This window comes from Hesperophylax consimilis, chromosome 20 (assembly GCF_061612785.1).
Source record: "Hesperophylax consimilis isolate HC1 chromosome 20, BYU_Hcon_1.0, whole genome shotgun sequence".
NCBI lineage: Eukaryota > Metazoa > Arthropoda > Insecta > Trichoptera > Limnephilidae > Hesperophylax > Hesperophylax consimilis.
The window spans coordinates 18,963,613-18,986,428 of record NC_142855.1 but is presented as its reverse complement, the minus strand read 5'-3'; the positions used below and the strand labels follow the sequence as shown (position 1 = coordinate 18,986,428).

The following is a 22,816-nucleotide window of genomic DNA, read 5'->3' as shown; positions in this document are numbered from 1 at the left end:
TAGAAGCGGAAGGGGAAATATAGCAATCTTCCTCCTCTCCCTCTCCTTCTCCTCTCAACTCCCTTCAAGCTTACAACGTACCCCTTGACTTTGCGCAGAAACCCCTATCTTAACAAACGTATTGCAATCTTTAGAGTGTGTGCGTCAGGTGGGAATTCTGTCCTTGTTCTACCGGTATTTCAATGGAAGATGCTCCAAGGAACTGGCGTCATTGATACCATCAGCACCGGTGCGTAAACACGCCCAACATATGTATACGGTTGACATTTGTCATATGAGAATGGAATCCGCGTGACTATGGAACTATTTGCTGCATCTGTGTTTCCATACTCTTTAGTTGTTCACTCCTTCCTCCCCACAAAAGACCCGCCGAACAGCATCCTCAAAGATGACATAGACATGACCTCCCGTGGAGTTAATAAAATTTTCATACAATTAAAAAAGTAATGAATTATTTATATATGTCTAAGAAACAAACAGATTTTATTTATAATGCAAAGATATATTAATATATATGCCATACACAGGGTGTTGAGGGCCATACTTGACTTATTTTAACCAGTGATCCGTGACATTATTTGGAGTAAAAAAATGTAAATTCAACTTTGGTCTTTGGTGACTTTTTTGATGTTTTTTTCATTTGTCATCGACAGCCGAGTATCCTCCTAAACCCTCACATTTACCCTACCTTTCCAATTACTACTGATTTTTTTGATGGTCGAACATAAAAAAATGTCGCCGGAAACCAATGTTTCATTTATCTCTTTTTACTCCAAATAATGTCAGGAATCACTGGTTAAAGCGAAGCTTAATGCTAAATCACTATTTTGATTAATCTTTATAACGAATTGGTGTACATTATGAATATCAGATAAATGATTTAGATAAATTGAAGGTTTTCCTATCGTTTTGCTTGAGTAGAATACAAATAAAAAAATAAATGTAAACTACTAAAAAATTTTTTTTTTTCAATAGAAATGTATGAACGCGTAAAGGAAACAACTTTTTAAAAATACAGTATTATAGCTAAGATTATCTGTGACAGTTTCACTTGATTAACTTTTTTGCTTTCTTATAAAATTATTTACAAAATAAATAAAAACCAGTTTTGTGCTTGAAATTGAACGTTTCTAGACTCAGTTTGTCAAGCGATTTTAATGCATATTACCTACAATATAAGTTATACCAAGTTTTGTGCTTGAAATCGAACGTTTCTAGCCTCAGTTTGTCAAGTGATTTTAATGCCTATTACCTACAATATAAGGTACACCAAGAATATACACATTTTTGGCTTGTAGCTTCCTCTTAAAGTGAGTCGAGTACATCCCTTGACAGTCTGTATACATTTGAGGTTAAGTTAGATAGTTATGCTAATGTTAGCTCTATAGGCGGGATCTATATAGGAAAGGAGGCGATGTCGCAATATGAAGTTTGTTTGTGTTTTAGATATTTGCCATGACGCTGAGATTGGAGACTTTGTTTGAGACGCTCTACGGACCGGTGCACAGACATTGGAAGTCTGCAAGGAGAAGGAATGGCGCTAAAGGTTTGCTTTGAATTTTTAAATTACAACAAAATCCCACTCTCATTCAAAACTCGCAACAATATTATAACATTTAAATCTCAAATAAATAATGAAGGAAGATCAGAAATAGATAATATACCGACAACAAATACAGACTGAAACCTAAACCACTCAACAATACCATGTAATATATTTATAATATAACTAGTAGACCCCGCAATAGTGTCTCAAACTTCACCGACCATTCACTACTGTATGCCACAATGTTACTGTTAAAAAAACTACATTTTTTTAATTTTTTTTTATTTAGTACAATATTTTTTTACATTTCAAAGTTTTCCAGTAATGTTGGAGTCACTGGGTGGCTTGCCCGTGCTGGGGCCTTCATTTTATAATATGAAAATATAATCTACATAATACATTTAACCTCTCAGACAAAGACATTTATATACTATGTGTTTCTTTGAGAACTGTCAAAACGTGATAATTTTTGTGTTATTTACGAGTTTTGCTAAAAGCATCATAACTCACGTCTTGGGAAACGTAGCCTCATTCTAAAAAATGTTTTGGAAAGATTATGAAATCCACTATCGCATTGTGTTGTTATAAGTAAATATTTGCGTTTCTAAATATATATTTTATGAAAACGTCAAAAATATGTAAGAATCGATAACCATTATTTCAAAGCCGTGAAAAATGTACTTTTTTCTGAGTATCATAAAGAAATAACACTTTCTTTATTGAAGAAATATAATTAAACTGGGGTTGGGCAGCCTTGGTCTACTAGTGATGGAAATAAATCGATTTTTGTAAAATCTCGCGCGTTTACGTGAAAAGACGTTCTAATGTCTTGACCGCTATTATCATATTTACGTCTTTTGACGTTCTAATGTTCTGAGTGGTTAAAGAGAAAATAAAACATTTAAAATCTTGTGTGTTTGTGAGTGATGTGTGTTTATATTGGTTTTGTGTGTTACGTGTAGGTTTTATTTTTATTTTATGCTATGACATTTTGATAATATTGTCTCTTTTGTTCTTTAATCCATTTTGTAATTTTGTGTGTGAATTTATATTTATTTTCCTCAATGTTAATTTCAATTTTTAGACTGTTGAAAGCTTTTATAGCATGGTATTGGTAGTGTCTTTGTCCAAAGCTTGAATTTACTCTCGGAGTTTTTATGTTTTCTTTGTACGCTTGTCTAACTGGTCTGTTCGTGTTATTTTGTACATTACATTGACTTCGTATCTCATTCCAGTGCAAAGATATTGCATCAAGTATTCCGACGTCCCCGAATTCTTCTACCATTCATACCACTCTCTAAAAACTCCTGGCACTAATAAGAACAAACTTTGAAATTTTCATCGAAATCGGTCGAGTTTTTCTTTTAGAGTTTTGCTGAATTTTTATATATGTAGACTAGCTGTACCCCGCCACGCGTTGCTGTGGTTCAGTCTGTCTGTGCAGATAGAGAAACAATAGCGCGTGTTGCTTTTACGTCCTACAGATGGCGCTGTTTTTAACTGTCACAACATTAACCCCCACACACAGGAGGCCTTGGGGAAAATAATTTCTCTTGGGTCTTATATAATATAGGTAAATATAAACACATGAGTATTTGTATGCAACATTGTGTCAAAATTTGAAATTTCAATTGTGAAAAACTTTCGTAGATTTAACATTTTTATTTATATATACTTACATACAGGGTGTATCGGCACGTACCCGACAAACTTTAACCAGCTATTCCTTAGCATATTTGGAGTAAAAAATCTTATGTGCACTTTGCTGTCCGGTAACGTTTTTTTTTAATAAATAATTTATTATTCATATTTTCACCACATGTCACCACTGTTTTATCCTTTGTCAAAGTTTGAAAACCCATCTGGCAAATATTTTATTCGAATTCCGTTGAATAATGCACGTGTGTACCTATATTGGCGCACTTTTACAATCACAACGAAATGGCACGGCACCATTCGTCTCATTTTTAACTATTATCATTTAGTGTGTGCGAAAGAGCGAAGACGCTTTTTGACATACTTGCTTATAACAGCTGTTGAACACGAAACGCAATGCCAATGACAGTGATGTAGTGTGGAAATTTTAAATTTTTTTTGTTTTTAATTGAAAAAAAAATGCTACCGGACAGCAAAGTGCCCATAACATTTTTTACTCCAAATGTGCTAAGGAATAGCTGGTTAAAGTTTGTCGGGTACGTGCCGATACACCCTGTATATAGATTATTTCAGAAAAAATACTATTTATAATAATTTTATATTATCCACACTACTAAATTTGAACAATACGTAAATGAAATCCTCAGCGCGGGAGATCCCAGTGAGGATATCATTATCTCTATTTGTTACAAAAAAGGAAGATAATGAAACACTCGTTATTTTTTAAACCTTTTGTACGTTAGAAGAGCCTAACTAACTAACCACCACGCCGTTTCCGCAGGGGTAGGCAGAGAGGACGGACCGCCAAATAACTCGGTCTTGATACACACTCGTTGCCTCATTTACATTCATACATACTCTTTTATTCCATTCCTTTCTTAATCTTGCTCACTACGCTTACATCAGCCTTGCACTCTTTGCGGATCTCCATATTTCTCACACGATCATATATGGTTTTACCACACATACACCTCAGGGATCTCTTTTCTACAGTATTCAGAAGTGGCTATTGGCACACAATATTTGTACCCGTTGAACGGCGCAGTAGCTGATTCCATCAAAACTTGCCTTCTTTTCATGATATTTTTTGCACATTAAATGTTTGTAAATTAGTAAAATAAATACATATTATTCGATTGGCAACAAAATAAACAATGTCATTGATTTGTTTGCCATCAATGTTTAACAAATCTAATAGATACATGAAACAGAACAATACACAGAAAATAAAAAAGATCTCGGTCACAACTAGAAATCAAACCCAGAATCTCTTGTCTTACCGGGACCGGCGTCTTTACCACTCGATCATTGGGACCTAATAATTATTAATCGTCATATTTCAAATTTCTTGCAAGTAAATTTTTCCCATATTTTTGGCAAGGTGCCCGGATTCACCTCAGGTCTTGGCGGTGGATGTACCTACGTCCACCGGCAGGATCGGGAAAGGCCAGATTAGGGAGACCCTTTGGCGTCTCCAGATGGTCCTTAATTCCTTATTACCCGTAATTCTTGAAAGATATGGCACAAGGGCAGACATTTTAAAACAGTAACAAAGTTAGTTAAGTTAGCGTCATTCTTCAACGTGCCCGCCTAACGCACAGTAGTTAGTGTTTTCTTTATTTTTATTGTTTATGTCACTTATTTAGCTTTATGGAAAATGTTGTGGAAATATAGAAAAGCAACGGACCCAAGATAGACCCCTGAGGCACACCGGAAGTGGTGTTTTGTTTCATATGAAGTTATCCAACGAAGGAGATCTCTCAATAAATGCCACGGATAGCTAGTTTTCTAAGCAGGACGCTGTAGTCGATCTTGTCGAAGGCCTCACTATAATGTGTTATTTCCTTTATTATTTAATGTATTTCGTTGATTGTTTCAGCGTCAGATTCTTCAGATGACAGTCAGTCAGAGGAGGATGGTGGCGGGCCGTCCTCGCGCCGTTCCATGCAGAACGGCCACGGCTCGGCCGCAACTGCCGCTTCTGCTAGTGGCAACGGTTTTGCCGCCCACCACAATGACAACGGTGATGACGACGACAGTTGGGACAGCGACGCACCCCTGAGGGGAGCACCTCCCACGCCCTATAAAGGTACGCAAGATTAACTAATTCTATGCTATGTATTTATAGGAATGTTCAATGGATACTGGCTGACTACTGAGATGCAAGAGGGTTAACAGATTCTGTCTTATTCAATCCCTTACAGACTGTCTCGTTCACACTTTACATTACACTAAATAACTAACTACTTAACCACCATGTATCCACTGGGGTAGGCAGAGAGGATAGACTGCAGTATTCCCAGAAGAAATGACTGACTTTCTCTTGGGCATGCTCGGAATGAACCATCTGCAGGTCAGAAGTGATGAATGGTTGGTTGATATGTTACAGGCAAAGGCAAGGGCAAGCGTTCCGCACCGAGCGCGGCGACCCCCGCCCCACCCACCCGCTTCTCTCGCCGCCGCCCCCTCACTACCTCGCTGCCCGAGCGGGGGGGGATAGCAGCGTACGGCGGCAGCGGGCGCGACACGGACGGCAGCGTGTCCGGACACAGCCACAAGGGAGGAGGGGGCACGGACGACGACAGCGGAGACAGCTACAAGCCGTCGAGGGCGCGGCGCGACCCCAGGAGGAAAAAGAAGGTGACTTTGATTTCCAATATGTACATCGCACCCATGTCAATCAGCCCATCGCACGCCACAATCCCAAATGTCGTGTGTTTGAGTGCTAAGTTTGAAAAATTCGACATTACTGATTTTTATTTTTTTCTCGAAAGTTAGATTTTTTTGTATGTAAATTTTCAGGAAAGTTCAGTTTGGCCGTGGATTTCGCATTTTCGCATGGATTTCCTGATAATCTTCATACAAAAAATCCAATTTTAGAAATGTCAATTTTTTGTAATATTAGCACATTAGTACACCCAAAAGTCACGAGCCGCCACTGGTTCTGAATATATGGCATTTGGACTCTTCAACTTTCTTTATTTCTTTACCTCTCCACAGACGAATCAATTTGGTTGATTGAACCGTTGTATGTCAAACGTTGTTGTCAGTTACTACTCTGGAAAACTCACGCATCATGCTTTTTGTCAGTTCCCACTCTGGGGAACACACGCATCATGCTTTTTGTCAGTTACCACTCTGGGGAACTCACGCATCATGCTTTTTGTCAGTTACTACTCTGGGAAACACACGCATCATGCTTTTTGTCAGTTACTACTCTGGGAAACACACGCATCATGCTTTTTGTCAGTTACTACTCTGGGGAACACACGCATCAAGCTTTTTGTCAGTTACTACTCTGGGGAACACACGCATCAAGCTTTTTGTCAGTTACTACTCTGGGAAATACACGCATCATGCTTTTTGTCAGTTACTACTCTGGGGAACACACGCATCATACTTTTTGTCAGTTACTACTCTGGGGAACACACGCATCATCCTTTTTGTCAGTTACTACTTTGGGAAACACACGCATGCTCAAGCTCAGTTGGTAGAGCGGTGTCCCGGAAAGACAAGGGTCCTGGGTTCGTGTCCTAGATGTGACCGTATCCTTTTCTGATTTTTCTGTTTCAGATTTTCGTTTAAAAATCGCTAATATTGTCTTCAATAATTAAATATTACAATTTGAGGTATTACTCAATAAAAGTTATTCCAAAAATTAAATAAAATAGGTGTTTTTTATGTATTTTTTCGTTATCAAAAAAACATAAAACCATTAAAAAAATTTAATGTTTACAATATGATAATTTATGTATTTCATCACCTTTCAAAAACTGTTTTCAGTTTTTGGATAAGTTCAGAAATATTCCATTTATTTGGATTTAATTGTAAAGCGGAAATAAGTGGTTTGTTTGGTTCCAGTTGTTTTGCGCATCCTAATTTGTAGCCATTTTGGTTTCAGGGCAAGCGAAAGCATGAAACCAAAAGCAGACGTCGGAGTGGGAAGTCCAAACACAGCAAAAGGCGGCGCCCAAAGGCCAAGACGCGGTAAGGATTCTGCAATTACTCTTATTAAATTAAAACTCAAAGTATTTATAAAAGTGTAGGAATTAGAATGTGTGAATGTGGATTGAAGTGAGGAGTGTGCAGGTGAGGCTGTTGTGGCAGCCCATCCCCTCTGCATACCCCTGCGGACATATAGCTAGGTGGTTAGTTAGTTGGAATAGAAATGGCCTCATAATGTACAGAAAGTGGCACAATTAGTGGGGCATCTCGTAGTCACGGTGCCTGAACTATAGCGAGCCCTCATTATCGTGATAAGGCTGTTGTGGCAGCCCATCCCCTCTGCATACCCCTGCGGACGAGAGCCTATGTGGTCGAGGGACAAGGCTCTCGTCTAGCAAGCTGAAATTGCGGGGTGCGCAAGTAAATTTTATTTTACAATTTATCCATTTTAAATAATGTATAGTAAACTTGCAGCACGTTCCAGAGAGGAAGATACTCTCAGCATCACCCTGGTGTAAGACCACCATTCAGAATTGAAACTTTGCTTGAAATGGCTTTAGCCAGGTGTTAAAAATTGGGGATGATCCTTTTTGAATAAAAACTGGTTTTCTTGATACCACTTTACATTTATTTCAAACTATTGAAACAGGTACAATATTTTATAAAGAAACTGTGCGAATAACACTGCTACGATCGCTCTGACTTATGAGCTTGTTTATTATCGAGTTATTGTTGAGAAAAGAACGAAAAAATACATAATGCGAGCCTTTTTAAAGACTTCAAAACCCACTACATGTAAATAAAACACTTGTCATTGTGATGTCTAGCAGTAAAAATGAAACCTGCTATACCGACCAAATTGACACTATTTTCTAAGCAAGGACTCACACCATTTTGGTTAAACGTAGTAACTTCAAATTTCTAGACTACAGATGTCGGTAGCCTGCAAAATTGAACATATTGCCAGGGGGCGGGATTCAAAAATTGCACTAAATTTTTGAATGATAATCTATTTAAAAATAAACTATAAACCAAACAGAATAAACTAAAAATTCTTAATCTAAATATACCACAAAAATACTAACAAAATAATTCAAAATAGCAGAAATTAACAAAATAAAACTCCCTTTTTTATGCCCTACTGGTAAACTTATAAATTTAACTGTATAAATGCTGTTGAATTACTCTATTAATAAACTAAAAATAACTAGAAAATTATTAATCCTATTAAATAACCAAAAAAAAAAATTCAAAAATGACTAAATTACACACGTCTGCATACTAATTTTTACATATTTAAATAGTTCAATAACACAAATAATATAGTTTACACTGAACACAACACAATTATTGTTCCTTTTTTTTTCTTCTTTCTTCTCAGGTCTTCTGCTTGATCCATCCAAGGTGGAGTCGAGAAGATAAGCATCATAGTGTAATGTACATAATCAATCCTTGGTAAGGTCCGGGACGTCAATTACAGGTTTAGTGTCTGAATCCAGGGGCATCAGACATATCTTTGTGATGGGCCTCACAAAGACTCCTTGAGGTGTTTTTAGTGTAACAACTCGTACTACTCCATCCGCTCCAGGGTGTGTATGCAGAATTCGGGCCATTTTCCATAAAGGTGGAGGTAAATGATCTTCCTTTAAAATCACCAGATCGTCTTTTTGCAGTGCCCGTTGAGTGCTGGTCTGCCATTTAGTTCTCTTTTGTAGTTCCATCAGGTAATCTTGCTTCCATCTAGACCAAAAAGATTGAATTAGCGAACTGATCCTCTGATATTGAGTTAGTCTGTTGTCCGGTATCGCCCGGACGTCTCTCTCAGGAATGATACAGGATTCAGTGCCTATAAGGAAATGGTTTGGGGTAAGAGGTTGGTAATCATGGATGTCGTCGGATAAGGAAGTTAATGGACGGGAGTTCAAACAGGCCTCAATCTGACAAATTAAGGTATATAAGAGTTCAAATGTTAATGAAGAATTGTTAGTGATTCTATATAAATGGAATTTTGCTGATTTTACTGCTGCTTCCCACAAACCTCCCTGATTAGGGGCTCGAGGGGTTATGAACTTCCACTCAATACCTCTGTTCACTAAATAATTTTGAATATTGTCGTTGTTTTCCCTCAAGCTGGTGTACAGCTCTTTGAGTCTGCTGCTAGCTCCTTTAAAATTACTAGCATTGTCGGAAAAGATCTTTTCAGGTTGTCCCCTACGGGATATAAACCTTTTTAAACTGTTCAAAAAAGCATTGCTAGATAAATCCGAAACTAATTCCAAGTGAACGGCCTTGGTTGAGAAGCAAATAAAGATACATAAATACGATTTTGCGAGGGAAGCCTTCCTCAGCGTCCCACTTTTAATTAGAATTGGTCCGGCGTAATCTATTCCGGTGATAGCGAAAGGACGACTCGGCGTAATTCTTTCGGGTGGCGAATTTCCCATGATTTGATGACCGGTTCGGGGACGACATCTAAAACATACAACACATTTATGTAATATCTTTTTAATAGTATTTTTACCAAAGATGGGCCAAAATTTTAATCGTATTTTAGCTAACAAAGCTTGAGGTCCTGCGTGTAGGTTTACATAATGGTAGTGACGTATTATCAATTCAGTTAGCTTATGTTTAGCCGGCAAGATAACTGGGTGTTTTTGTTGGTAAGATAAATGTGTAGCCAAATTCAACCTACCGCCTACATATATTAGACCATCATGTAAGAAGGGATTAAGAGATTTTAAATTACTTTTCTTGTTGACGATGCCATGGTTTTTTAATTCTTTCAATTCCTTTTGAAAGGCGTGTATTTGAGCTGATCTCAATAGACATTTCAAGCTTGATTCCAATTCAGCCACACTTAAATTGTCTGAAATTTTACCCTTAACACTTCTGCAGTTATTGACAAATCGCAATACATACGCAGTAACTCTTTTCAATTTAATAAATGATGAGAATTTTTCAAATATCTCCCATTCTTGAATATCTGTGGATAATAGAATATTTTTGCCTTTGAGTTCAGGAGGGTTTGAACACGAAATATTTGATATAGGCCAAGCGTTGACTCCCTCGGTCAACCAACTTGGTCCATTCCACCATATTGCAGAATTTATCAATTTATCTGTAGTGGTTCCTCTTGAAAGTATATCTGCTGCATTGTCGGCTGATGATACATGTCTCCATAGATCTGGATCACTAAGTTCTTGTATTTCGGCTACTCGGTTTGCAACGAAAGTAGCCCATCTCGTAGGTTGACCTTTCAGCCAGCACAACGTTATCATGGAGTCACACCAATAATGTGTGTCGATCTCCACTATATTTAACGCTTGTTTTACGTTTTTAATTAATTTAGCCAGTAGCACAGCACTACAAAGCTCCAACTTGGGCAGGGAAATACACTTCAATGGCGCCACTCTTGATTTGGACGTTATTAAATGTGAATGCCGCTTACCGACATGGTCCACCGACACCATGTAAACGCAGGCTCCGTAAGCTTTCTCAGATGAGTCGCAAAAACCGTGTAGTTGTAGATATGTAGATTGCCTGCAAATAATTTTTCTTGGTATTTTCAACACATTTAGTTGAATTAATTCTTGAAGGTAGGACCTCCAGGGTGCTAATATTTCATTAGGCAATGGATCATCCCACGCTGCTTTAGACTGCCATAACTTCTGCATTATCAATTTGGCTACAACTATAATCGGTCCTAGAAGACCTAATGGATCGAAGGTTGATGCGATGCAAGATAATATCTGTCTTTTACTCTCGGTTCGACTTGATGGTTTCATTATTACATAAGAAAAATAATCAGATTCATTATTCCATATTAATCCTAATATTTTCTCAGTCTTTGGATTGTCAGTAATAATTTTTTCAGAATTGCCTGATTCGGCAATCTTAGCTTGGCCCGACTCGGCTGACAACTCCAAGACATTGGACCTCCATTTCCTCAAGGTCATCCCCGCAGACAAAAAGATGTTGATTAATTGCTCTTTTAACTCTCTACAGGATTCCATGTCATCTCCTCCGGTTAACAAGTCATCCATATAGAAGTCATTTTCTATGACCTGACTAGCTCTAGGAAAATTTATATTGTTATCCATACCAATTTGCCGTAGACTTCTAGTGGCTAAGAAAGAGGAAGGCCCCAGACCATATGTGACTGTCTTCAGACGGTAATGCTTGAGCACCTCCTGCGGCGACTCGCGCCACACTATCTTCTGCAGGTCACGGTCCGCTTCACACACATTAATCTGGCGGTACATCTTCTCGATGTCAGCCGTCAGTACTACTTGATGTTTCCTGAAATGCAATAGTTGGGTGTATAAGTCCTTTTGTATAACAGGTCCTGTCATCAAGGCGTCATTGAGAGAAATTCCATTTGAAGTTTTGGCGGAGCCGTCAAAAACGACCCTCACTTTAGTAGTAGTGCTTGATTCTTTTATTACAGCGTGATGAGGTAAAAAATAGGATTCACGATCCCCCTTTGACTGGTCACACACCTCCATATGACCTAATTCCTCATATTCACGCATGAATTGTATATATTGTGTCTTCAATTCGGGATTTGACACAAATTTTCTTTCTATATTTTTAAATCTTTTTTCAGCAGTGAGCAATGAACTTCCCAGCTGATCAATGCATGCTCGACGCGGTAAACTTACTACGTATCTACCGTCGTCTTGTCTAGTATGAGTACTAGCAAAACTGGCTTCACAAGCCTTTTCTTCATGATTTAGAATCTTAGTGGGATTAATCTCCTCCAATTTCCAAAATTTTTCTATTTGGTGACTTATTTTATTTATAGATAAATTACAACAATCTGATACAGGCCTTTGCTTTGGGTACATGTGGATTGGTCCTGATATGATCCATCCCAGTTGCGTACGTTGAAGTGTTGGTCCCGATTCGAGTTTCAATCTATCGTTGGTTAGGATTTCCCAAAAGCTCTCCGCGCCCAACAGGATGTCGATGGGTGCAGCTATATTGAAGTTCGGGTCAGCTAGCTCCAATCCTCGTGGTAACTTGAAGTCTTTTTTCGCCATTGTCACTTGTGGTAAATTTGTTGTAATCTCCTGTAAAATCAGACATGATATTTCACTTTTATAATCAGTATGAAGCGAATTCATCTCCACTGAAATTCTCTTTTTTATGTGAGTGATGTTATTATGGATCCCAGAAACGGGTTTGTTTATCAATTCACATGGTAAATTTAATTTATTAGCAAATTCTGCTCTCATAAAATTTGACTGGGCCCCTGAATCAATCAGAATGCGGGCTTTAAAAATTTTATTGTTACTACCCACAACTCCTATGTTGGCAGTTGACAATAATATTATTTTTTCTGCTTTATCCGATGCAGAAAAATTCGATACTGAAACCTCGTTATCAGCATCCATATTGGAGGCCTCCCGCAGAGGTACCTCATTGTGTAGCAAGGTGTTGTGATTATCTTTGCCACAACGCCTGCAAGAAAAGGTTGCCTTGCAACTCTGTGCCTGGTGACCCACCTTTAAACATTTAAAACAAGCTTGGATTGATTTCGTAGCATCAATCCTCTCATGTAATTTTAATTTCAGAAATTTTTTACAATAATAAATATGGTGACCTTTCTCGTTACAATAAATGCAGTTGTTAGCCTTTACCGCTAAAAATACTGATGAATCTTTTTTGCAATTATTGTTGCCTAGTTGTGTTTTATGTAAGCTAGAAAATTTTTTCTCAGAAGCGTTCATCAGTTCCAATACTTGGGCTCTAGCAGATAAACATTTTAAGAATTCCTTTAACGTCGGTAATTCGTCTTGTAATATATATTGTTCCCAATTTTTTCGGGTAGCTGTGTCTAATTTATTTGATATTATATAAATAACCAATGGATCCCATTGATCTACCTTGACCCCGATATTTTGTAATGCCTTTAAACTAACGTTTGTTTCATCAATTAGATACCTCAATGCTACAGGCTCTTCTTGTTTCATGTCTTTTAATGAAAATAGAGCTTGGATGTGTTTATGAACGGTAGTTCTTAAATTTGCATAACGTTCATTTAATAATTCCCAAGCGGAAATGTAATTCAATTCAGAAATTTCTAGATTAGCAATTATCTTTAATGCGTTTCCCTTTAAAGTTGATTGCAAATAAAAGAATTTTTGTACGTTGCTTAAATTACTATTGCTATGGACTAAAGTCTTGAAGGTTTCGACGAAATTAACCCAATTTTTCTGATCGCCATGAAATTCCCGTAATTGGAGGTTGGGTAGTTTAATTTCCACCTTACTTTGATCGACGGATTCGATCGTGCCTTTGGCCGTTGCCAAAACTGAGAAATATTGGTTTTCGAAAGCTTCTCGTTGACTATAATTTTCAATTTCGTCTGAATCCGGTAACATTTCAATTTTCTGTTGAACTGCTTCGAATTCATCTAACAATGATTTCACCCGCTCATATCTTAATTTAATTTCATTTACCGACAATGCATTTAAGGAATCCGCGAATCGGGTTAGTTTTCCTTTGATTACGCCGCGTTTGTTTATTAATGACTTCATATTTTCCATTTTTAATTATATTTTGTTAATATCGGTTGACAATTATTTTATTTTAGCAAACACCCGTTTGAAAGAATACCACGACAATCTTGACAATACTATTTGAGAACACTATTCAATAATATTATATTCTTATTTTCAAGTGGGTAGTGATTTTATTTATAATATTGACTCTATTTAAGATTAATCTCGTTTAAATTACATGAGACCTGAATAAACATAAAATGGATGATAGGAAGGAAAGCACTGAATACTTATCTCAGATTTGCGATGTGGTCCACTTTCCTTAATGATTTCCAGTTTCAATCAATTTTGTATCCTTTTGGCTGCTGGTTCTTTGTTTTTTTTTTTTACATACAATCTCCTGATCGTAATCCGGTTGAAGGATCAAATGTTAAAAATTGGGGATGATCCTTTTTGAATAAAAACTGGTTTTCTTGATACCACTTTACATTTATTTCAAACTATTGAAACAGGTACAATATTTATAAAGAAACTGTGCGAATAACACTGCTACGATCGCTCTGACTTATGAGCTTGTTTATTATCGAGTTATTGTTGAGAAAAGAACGAAAAAATACATAATGCGAGCCTTTTTAAAGACTTCAAAACCCACTACATGTAAATAAAACACTTGTCATTGTGATGTCTAGCAGTAAAAATGAAACCTGCTATACCGACCAAATTGACACTATTTTCTAAGCAAGGACTCACACCATTTTGGTTAAACGTAGTAACTTCAAATTTCTAGACTACAGATGTCGGTAGCCTGCAAAATTGAACATATTTTAGATTTTTAACCCAGATTTAATATTTACTCTTTTACCTTCCTCTTCCCCATATCCTTCCCCTCCCCAACACCTTCAGCCACACAACATACCCCAATTGGGGATGCCATAGTCTCACAAAACTTGATCAAAATAATGATGGCATTATTATCCGTCAATCTAGAGGTGGCCCATATCTCTAGACTACCGTGCGAGAAATGCGGCTAGTTCGCAGCCATTCATAACCACTGCGACCATGTTGGAAAAATGACCAATGCGCAATTGTAATTCTTCATTGATAGAAGTGCAACACACTGAAGCCATATCCACACAACTTGTTACAAATTCCTTTATGTAACATTGTCTCTGTCATCAGCAAGCGCGGCAGTGGTGCCAACAGCACGGCGGGCAGCTCCTCTGACACGGCGGTTTCGGTAGCGAGCAACGGCAGCGCCAAGCGGCGCTACGAGAGCGACCACTCCTTCCAGCTGCGCGAACCCTCGCCTAGTGAGAGTGACAGTGATACCCCACTCGGTAACATAAGGTAAACACCATTACGCCTTATTTATATTTCACATTGATTGAATAATTGATCAATTAACTGTCTGCCTACAACATTGCCTAAAATATCAAACTAACAACTCAAACCTGGAGGAACTCGTAGCCACTGGCAAAAAATCGGGGAAAGGGGAACGGAAGTGGCGTGACCATCCCCCTTTCCGTGATTTGTAAATAAATGCATCTGACAGTATACAGGCAACTCGCATTGTAATAATCACTATTTATTTTATTTATAGAGCGGAGACGGTTTACATATAGCTCCCGTGAGCACTTAGGCCATAGGCCCAATGCGCTATCCCCCATTTTACCTCACTCCTTTAACAAGTCACCCGGTCCCTTTTAAGTTCACCAGGGTTGTCATTGGATATGTAGCTATGTCTTCTGGTTCCAGAATGTGTCTTCTCAGGTCTCATCTCTCCTCTCCAATCCCCCTTGGTTCCCTGAAGGCCCCACAATGGAAGAGGTCTTCGTCTCTCCTCTCCATCCCTCCTTGGTTCCCTGAAGGCCCCACGATGGAAGAGGGTTTCGTTTCTCTTCTCCACTCCTCCTTGGTTCCCTGTAGGCCCCACAACGGAGGAGTCTACTCCTGCTTGGTTCCCTGAAAGCCCTACGAGGGAAGAGGTTCTCGTCGCTCCTCTTCACTCCTCCTTGGTTCCCTGAGGGTCCCACGAGGGAAGAGGCCTTATCACTATTTAGTCTGCTTACGAATTTCAACAAATGTTTGGGCTTGTTTCCAACTACTATTTACTTTTACAAATGTGTTACAATATACCCACAGATTCAGAACCTGAGCAGAAAAATCCCACAATGGACTATGCTGCAAACCATTGCCTTTATTTAGTGATCTTTACTTGTCTGCGCAGGGTCTGGTTATTTTAATGTTCGCTCTTCGGCGGTCAACTTACGACTGATATGCCCAGAAGTTACGGCAAGTAATTATTATCTAGTCAGTGATTCTTTGGTCATGTTGTTTGTTTGTTTATTTGCAGGCGAGTGGAGACGTCGAGGTCTGGCAATGACGCTCCGTCCACCTCTTCGCAGCGGCACAGCGGACGGTTCAACATGCATTCTGATGAATCCAGGGTAAGCCGATCATCCCTGCTCATTTCCATATCTCTAACATTAGCCAACCAACCTTGTTCCCAACCAAACTTCCAACATAACTATTTAAATCTGTTTACACTTTTGAAAAGCGGAAACGAACCTGGAATCGACGTTTGACGCGAACCTTTAAATGTAAAAAGACTATAATTCTAATGATTGGCCATTTGACGATATTGTTAGGCCTTTCTTCTACAGGGATACCCAAGTATCCGATACTGTCTATATGACTACTGTCATACATCTGCGCGAAGATACGTACACAGTTTGTAAACTCGTTGGTTGCATCAAAGTCGTTACCACTCAACTGGTCGAAATATGACGGAACAATTAACAATATGATATTATAGTGATTTATTTTTGGGGTATTTTGCCATGTTGCACTACATCCTTCTTAAGTCAACGTTTTGGACAGCGTCGCAGTGTCCATCATCAGGGCAGATGTTTCATCGAAGATTGTGGAGGGTTTGTTCTTATGTACGTAGATGTGATTCCGTGTTGCCAACTTCAATCCTTCAAGACCTGGTATTACAGTAATACTTTAAACATTCTTTTGCCATTAATTACCGGATACCAAGAACTATTAAGCTTAGTCATCTTTATTCATGGAATTTTTTTGAATTTCAATTGCCTCCGTAATTAGGCACGCTCTATGCGTTTTGGGTCTTCGCAGGACTTCACCATCGATAACAGAACAAATCCAAAGTAATGGCCGGTTTCAATTAAATGCTCGGCAGATGCCAATTCAACAGGTTGGCCGAGTTTACATGCTCGAAAGTGTTCTAAAATCCTTATGGAGATTGTCCGTTCTGTCTGGTGTACATAAACTTTGTCATAACCGGAACAGCTGAGTTTATTTACTTTAACTCCAGCCGTCTCAAGCGTAAACTTGGTTTTTGCGGCCTCAGTAAGTCTTGTATTTTTATTGTGGTTCCGAAGACGGTCTTGATGCTTTCCTTTGGCTTGGCAATTCTATCCGTCACATTGCGAACATAAGGCAAGAAAGCGCAGACTTTTAGCTTTAGCTCTTGTTCAATTCTGTCTTCGTTTGGGGTAGATTTGGCTCTTATGATTTCCCTTATCTGTTTAGCGGGGTAACCCTTTCACTCTAGTGCATCCGTTAACTTTATAACAATATCTAATCATGATAATCTCGTCGTCACTTCTTTCAGACATTTCGTGACAATGCGTCCGACAGTCAATAGAAAATGTCAACTAAGGCAATTGTGGGTGAGGTTACGAAAGCTAAAGAGCTCCCTCTAAGATTCGTATTTATCTTTACATATCTCTCTTTCAAACCATCTTCTTCTTATTTTTAATATTAGAGTGCTCCCTCTAACATTCGTATTTACATATCTCCCTTTCAAACCATCTTCTTCTTATTTTTAATATTAGAGTGCTCCCTCTAACATTCGTATTTACATATCTCCCTTTCAAACCATCTTCTTCTTATTTTTAATATTAGAGTGCTCCCTCTAACATTCGTATTTACATATCTCCCTTTCAAACCATCTTCTTCTTATTTTTAATATTAGAGTGCTCCCTCTAACATTCGTATTTACATATCTCCCTTTCAAACCATCTTCTTCTTATTTTTAATATTAGAGTGCTCCCTCTAACATTCGTATTTACATATCTCCCTTTCAAACCATCTTCTTCTTATTTTTAATATTAGAGTGCTCCCTCTAACATTCGTATTTACATATCTCCCTTTCAAACCATCTTCTTCTTATTTTTAATATTAGAGTGCTCCCTCTAACATTCGTATTTACATATCTCCCTTTCAAACCATCTTCTTCTTATTTTTAATATTAGAGTGCTCCCTCTAACATTCGTATTTACATATCTCCCTTTCAAACCATCTTCTTCTTATTTTTAATATTAGAGTGCTCCCTCTAACATTCGTATTTACATATCTCCCTTTCAAACCATCTTCTTCTTATTTTTAATATTAGAGTGCTCCCTCTAACATTCGTATTTACATATCTCCCTTTCAAACCATCTTCTTCTTATTTTTAATATTAGAGTGCTCCCTCTAACATTCGTATTTACATATCTCCCTTTCAAACCATCTTCTTCTTATTTTTAATATTAGAGTGCTCCCTCTAACATTCGTATTTACATATCTCCCTTTCAAACCATCTTCTTCTTATTTTTAATATTAGAGTGCTCCCTCTAACATTCGTATTTACATATCTCCCTTTCAAATCATCTTCTTCTTATTTTTAATATTAGAGTGCTCCCTCTAACATTCGTATTTACATATCTCCCTTTCAAACCATCTTCTTCTTATTTTTAATATTAGAGTGCTCCCTCTAACATTCGTATTTACATATCTCCCTTTCAAATCATCTTCTTCTTATTTTTAATATTAGAGTGCTCCCTCTAACATTCGTATTTACATATCTCCCTTTCAAACCATCTTCTTCTTATTTTTAATATTAGAGTGCTCCCTCTAACATTCGTATTTACATATCTCCCTTTCAAATCATCTTCTTCTTATTTTTAATATTAGAGTGCTCCCTCTAACATTCGTATTTACATATCTCCCTTTCAAACCATCTTCTTCTTATTTTTAATATTAGAGTGCTCCCTCTAACATTCGTATTTACATATCTCCCTTTCAAACCATCTTCTTCTTATTTTTAATATTAGAGTGCTCCCTCTAACATTCGTATTTACATATCTCCCTTTCAAACCATCTTCTTCTTATTTTTAATATTAGAGTGTGTAACGTTAAAGAATTGTGCAAGTTTGGATTGCCAGGGCAGTGCCCGATTATTGTTTTGTTGAGAGTTTTTCGGGTGGCTGCCCTGCGATCGGTTGGACGCGCGGGCAAAAATAACGCGGTTAGGCAGATCGGGAACAATACGCGAGAAAAAATGGATATTGAAAATAATGAAAAAGATCACGCGGATACCATGAACCGATCCTTCGGAGTCTTTCCGTGTAAATTAACAAAACATAAAAGAGACGTTTTGACTCCTGCGCGAGATCAGCTGTTCTTAGTTCGAGTGTGGTTGTTCGGTGAGATTGAAATGTTGAAGGATACAGCCTTTCCGTATAGACTAACCAAACATAAAACTAACGTTTTGACTCCTGTGTGAGATCGGCCTGTTCTTTGTTCGAGTGTTGTTGTTTGGTGAGATAAAAATATACAATCAGTTATTTGGATTAAAAAATGGTTTTATTTGTGAGTGTTTTGAAGAGTAATTCCTTGGAGACTACACTGGATTACCAAGCATGCTGTCGGGGTGACGCAAAGATGGAGCATCATTGTCCCGTTAAACGTGAAAAAAAATATAAAATATGGACGATGGATGGTCCTAAAAAGCTGGAGGGGTAATGCTTGTTGCCCTTGTTGAGTTTTGTTTGGTTTGCAGGCGGGTCCGTCGGGGTCGAGTGGACGTCCCGCCCGCGACAACTCCAAGCGGCCGCGCTACAACGAGGACAGTGAGGAGGATTCCATCGCCGCCATCAGCAAGCGACTGCGCGCGCACCAGCGGCCCCGCGCAAACCCAATCACCGTCCAGGTAAGGACGCCCACACAACATCCATCCATTTTGTGTAATGTGCGATCTTTCATAAACCGACAATTTGTTGACTGAGTCCTGTTTTAATTTGTTTGGCATTGCATCTGTCTGTAAATTTATTTGAGCAATCCGTTTCCGAAAATCTTCTGCATCCTCTTTATCATTCAAGCAAGCCTTCCTTTTGACTACGATTCAGTAAAGAATTATCATTTTTCAATATGATGGTATCTTCCTGCCGGAAGAAAGTTTGAAAAAAAGAATTGTCATTGAGATAGCGACGCTTCTTTGGATAAATTGTATAATTCCTCATTTGAAATAATGAATAAGTGAAACCTACATAAATTATATGGTTTATAGTTAAGTAAGTAGGCATTTAAGTACCTACTTTACAAATCTTTTGGTTTTGATTTATAGGGTTTTCCAATAATAGGTGTTATTTTGATCTTCAAAGAAAAATGCCATTTTTTAATATAAATGATCGAATGTTTATTTCATTATAAAGAGGAATGTGTGCCGTTAATAATGAAAAATAACATCAGTCAAATGACCACCACGACCACGCCTACAGGACCATATCCTTTTCATGAAATTTTCCATAACCAAATCGCTGCTGTGGCTGCCTTATGTCCTCGATAGCCTCATGAATTCCATCTTTGAGGTCTTGAATCGACGCTGGGCTGTTGGCGTAGACCTTCTCTTTCACGTGGCCCCAAAGTAAGAAGTCGCAAGGTGTTAAATCACAAGATCTCAGTGGTCAATTGTGATCACCTCTTCGAGAGATAACACTGTCCGGGAACTTTTCCCGTAAAAGATCAATGGTTTCGTTGCTTGTGTGGCACGTAGCGCCGTCTTGTTGAAAGTAAACGTTGTCCAGATCAATACCATCCAATTCCGGCCCTAAAAAATCATTAATCATCTCTCGATAGCGCAATCCATTCACCGTTACTGTTGCTCCAGCCTCATTTTCGAAAAAGTAAGGTCCAATGACTCCGCCGGACCATAAACCGCACCAAACAGTCACACGTTGAGGATAGAGAGGCTTTTCAACAATAAGTCTTGAGTTTTCCGAGCCCCAGATGCGACAATTTTGCTTGTTGACGAAGCCAACGAGGTGGAAATGGGCCTCATCACTCAAGATGATTTTTCGATGGAATTTTAATAATTAATAATTGTGAATTTTAATAATTTCAATGCGTTGTTGAAGCGTGTATCGTTCCATTTTTATTAATGGCGTAGTTTCTACTTGTCAAATGTCAAAAAATGACAGCTTCAAAAGTAACATCTACCGAAATAGCGGGCTATTCAAAATAACACCTCTTATTGTTAAACCCTTTATTAACGGTTTTAATGTCAGTTAATCCGTGACAAATTTGCTAGAAACTTACCGCATTAGCCTCGATTTTATGGTATTTTGAACCTTAAAAATTGCTGACAGCATACTTAAATAACTTGTATTCGCTTGGCATGGAAATGATGAATCTTAATATTATTCTAGTTTATCGTTTCGTCACTTGCAAACATTGATTTTTAAAAAGCACAATGCAAAGTCCGTGTCAAATGTCAAAGTCAAAATACTGTATTTATTTACAGAAAAGTCTCATATGACCTAATTTTATTGTGAAGAATGCTTAATTAGCTGATAAATATAATAAAACATAAAAATGCTGTCATATTTCCTCATTAAATAATATTGTTTTTATAATATTAGAGAAAAAAAAAATATTTATCTCAATATAAATGTCTTGGGGAAACTACATTTAGGATTAGGATTTTTATAAATTTAAACACATTATTTGGTAGGACGGTACAACACATTCTCTCCCTGAATATGCTTTCCAAATATGGAGTCCATATTTTGCAAATGGTATAGATATAATAGAGAGAGTACAGAAACCTTTTACAAAAATACCAACATCTTCGGAAGACCAGCAATATGCAGATAGAATCAAAGAACTAAGATTAACAAAGTTAAAATAAAGAAGTGCAAGAGGTGACTTGATTGAGTATGATGTATTCCAGAAATATCACTACCAACAATTATATAAATCTAGAGTATTGGAAGCATGAAAATAACTTCCACAACATATCATCCATTCTACTTACATAGAGTAGTAGAAGCTTGGAACTAACTTCCACAACATGTCATCCATTCTACTTACATAGAGTAGTAGAAGCTTGGAACTAACTTCCATAACATGTCATCCATTATAGAGTAGTCGAAGCGTGGAACTAACTTCCACAACATATCATCCATTCTACTAATGTAAACCTATTTTAAAGATCAATTGCATTCTTATTTAGAAAGAAGAAAGGATTAACTTATTTTTTAATTTAAAACAACTCAATCGATTGAAATCTGGTCAGAGCGCATCAGCAGAAGACTACCTACTTATTAAATAATAATAATAATTTACAAAAACATTGTTGTGCAAAAAATAAGTAAGTTATTATGAAAGAAATGTCAGCTGGCACATGGCGGGCACACTTGGGGTTAGCGCAACTAATAGTTTATACTTTCTTCACGCTACCCATAGTAACTTTTGTTTTGGTGAATGTTGCAGTCCCGGCTGTCCACTCCTTCTGCAGGGGCGCGTCCCCCGGCCCAGGCGCCGCAGCCGTGGTGGGGCGACGACCCCGGCTCGGACGAGCGCCCCCTGGCGCCCCCCGCCCCGCCGGAGCCCCAGCCGCCATGGGCCGACCACCCCGCCACCTCCTCCACCCCCCTCAGCGTCAGTAGCCGGGGCAGGGTGCGCCGCCTCACGCCCAAGGCTCGCGGCCTGCTGGGGGACTGACACACTGCGCGCACTGGCCACTGCTCTGCTCACTCGCACTCGCGCTCTCCTGCTCATATCATACTACTACAACACGTTGTGCAGAAACCATCCAACCCGCATACTGGCAACCTGAGATTATCGCATAAGCATATTGAATGCTTGCGGAATTTTAAAAATATTACGTCACTGTGTTAAATGGTTAGATTTTATACGTTTACAATAAATAAGCAAGTTTGTGGAATTTTTCAAAGCGTTTGTATGCTTTGTCACAACATAGGTACCTGAAATGAACCCTTTTTCAGCAGTCATACAATGTACTACTTTACAGATTACGAGAGCTATACAGTGAAAGTGGCAGCTCGACATTTTTGTGTTTGCCACGATTGAAAAA

The 22,816-nt window shown here is 38.2% G+C and overlaps 1 protein-coding gene across 1 annotated transcript in view; it reads left to right on the top strand.

Annotated features, from left to right (window-relative positions):
• The window catches only part of BRWD3 (bromodomain and WD repeat-containing protein), a 58,962-nt gene extending 36,411 nt beyond the window's left edge, over positions 1 to 22,551 (top strand). The window contains exons 29-36 of the mRNA XM_089644055.1: positions 1,447 to 1,546; positions 5,082 to 5,291; positions 5,592 to 5,842; positions 7,104 to 7,189; positions 14,833 to 15,000; positions 16,007 to 16,100; positions 19,502 to 19,651; positions 22,213 to 22,551. Of these exons, the coding sequence (XP_089500181.1) occupies positions 1,447 to 1,546; positions 5,082 to 5,291; positions 5,592 to 5,842; positions 7,104 to 7,189; positions 14,833 to 15,000; positions 16,007 to 16,100; positions 19,502 to 19,651; positions 22,213 to 22,443 (1,290 nt within the window). The 3' untranslated portion in view covers positions 22,444 to 22,551. The remainder of the gene's footprint in view (positions 1 to 1,446; positions 1,547 to 5,081; positions 5,292 to 5,591; positions 5,843 to 7,103; positions 7,190 to 14,832; positions 15,001 to 16,006; positions 16,101 to 19,501; positions 19,652 to 22,212) is intronic.
• Positions 22,552 to 22,816: the final 265 nt, after the last annotated feature.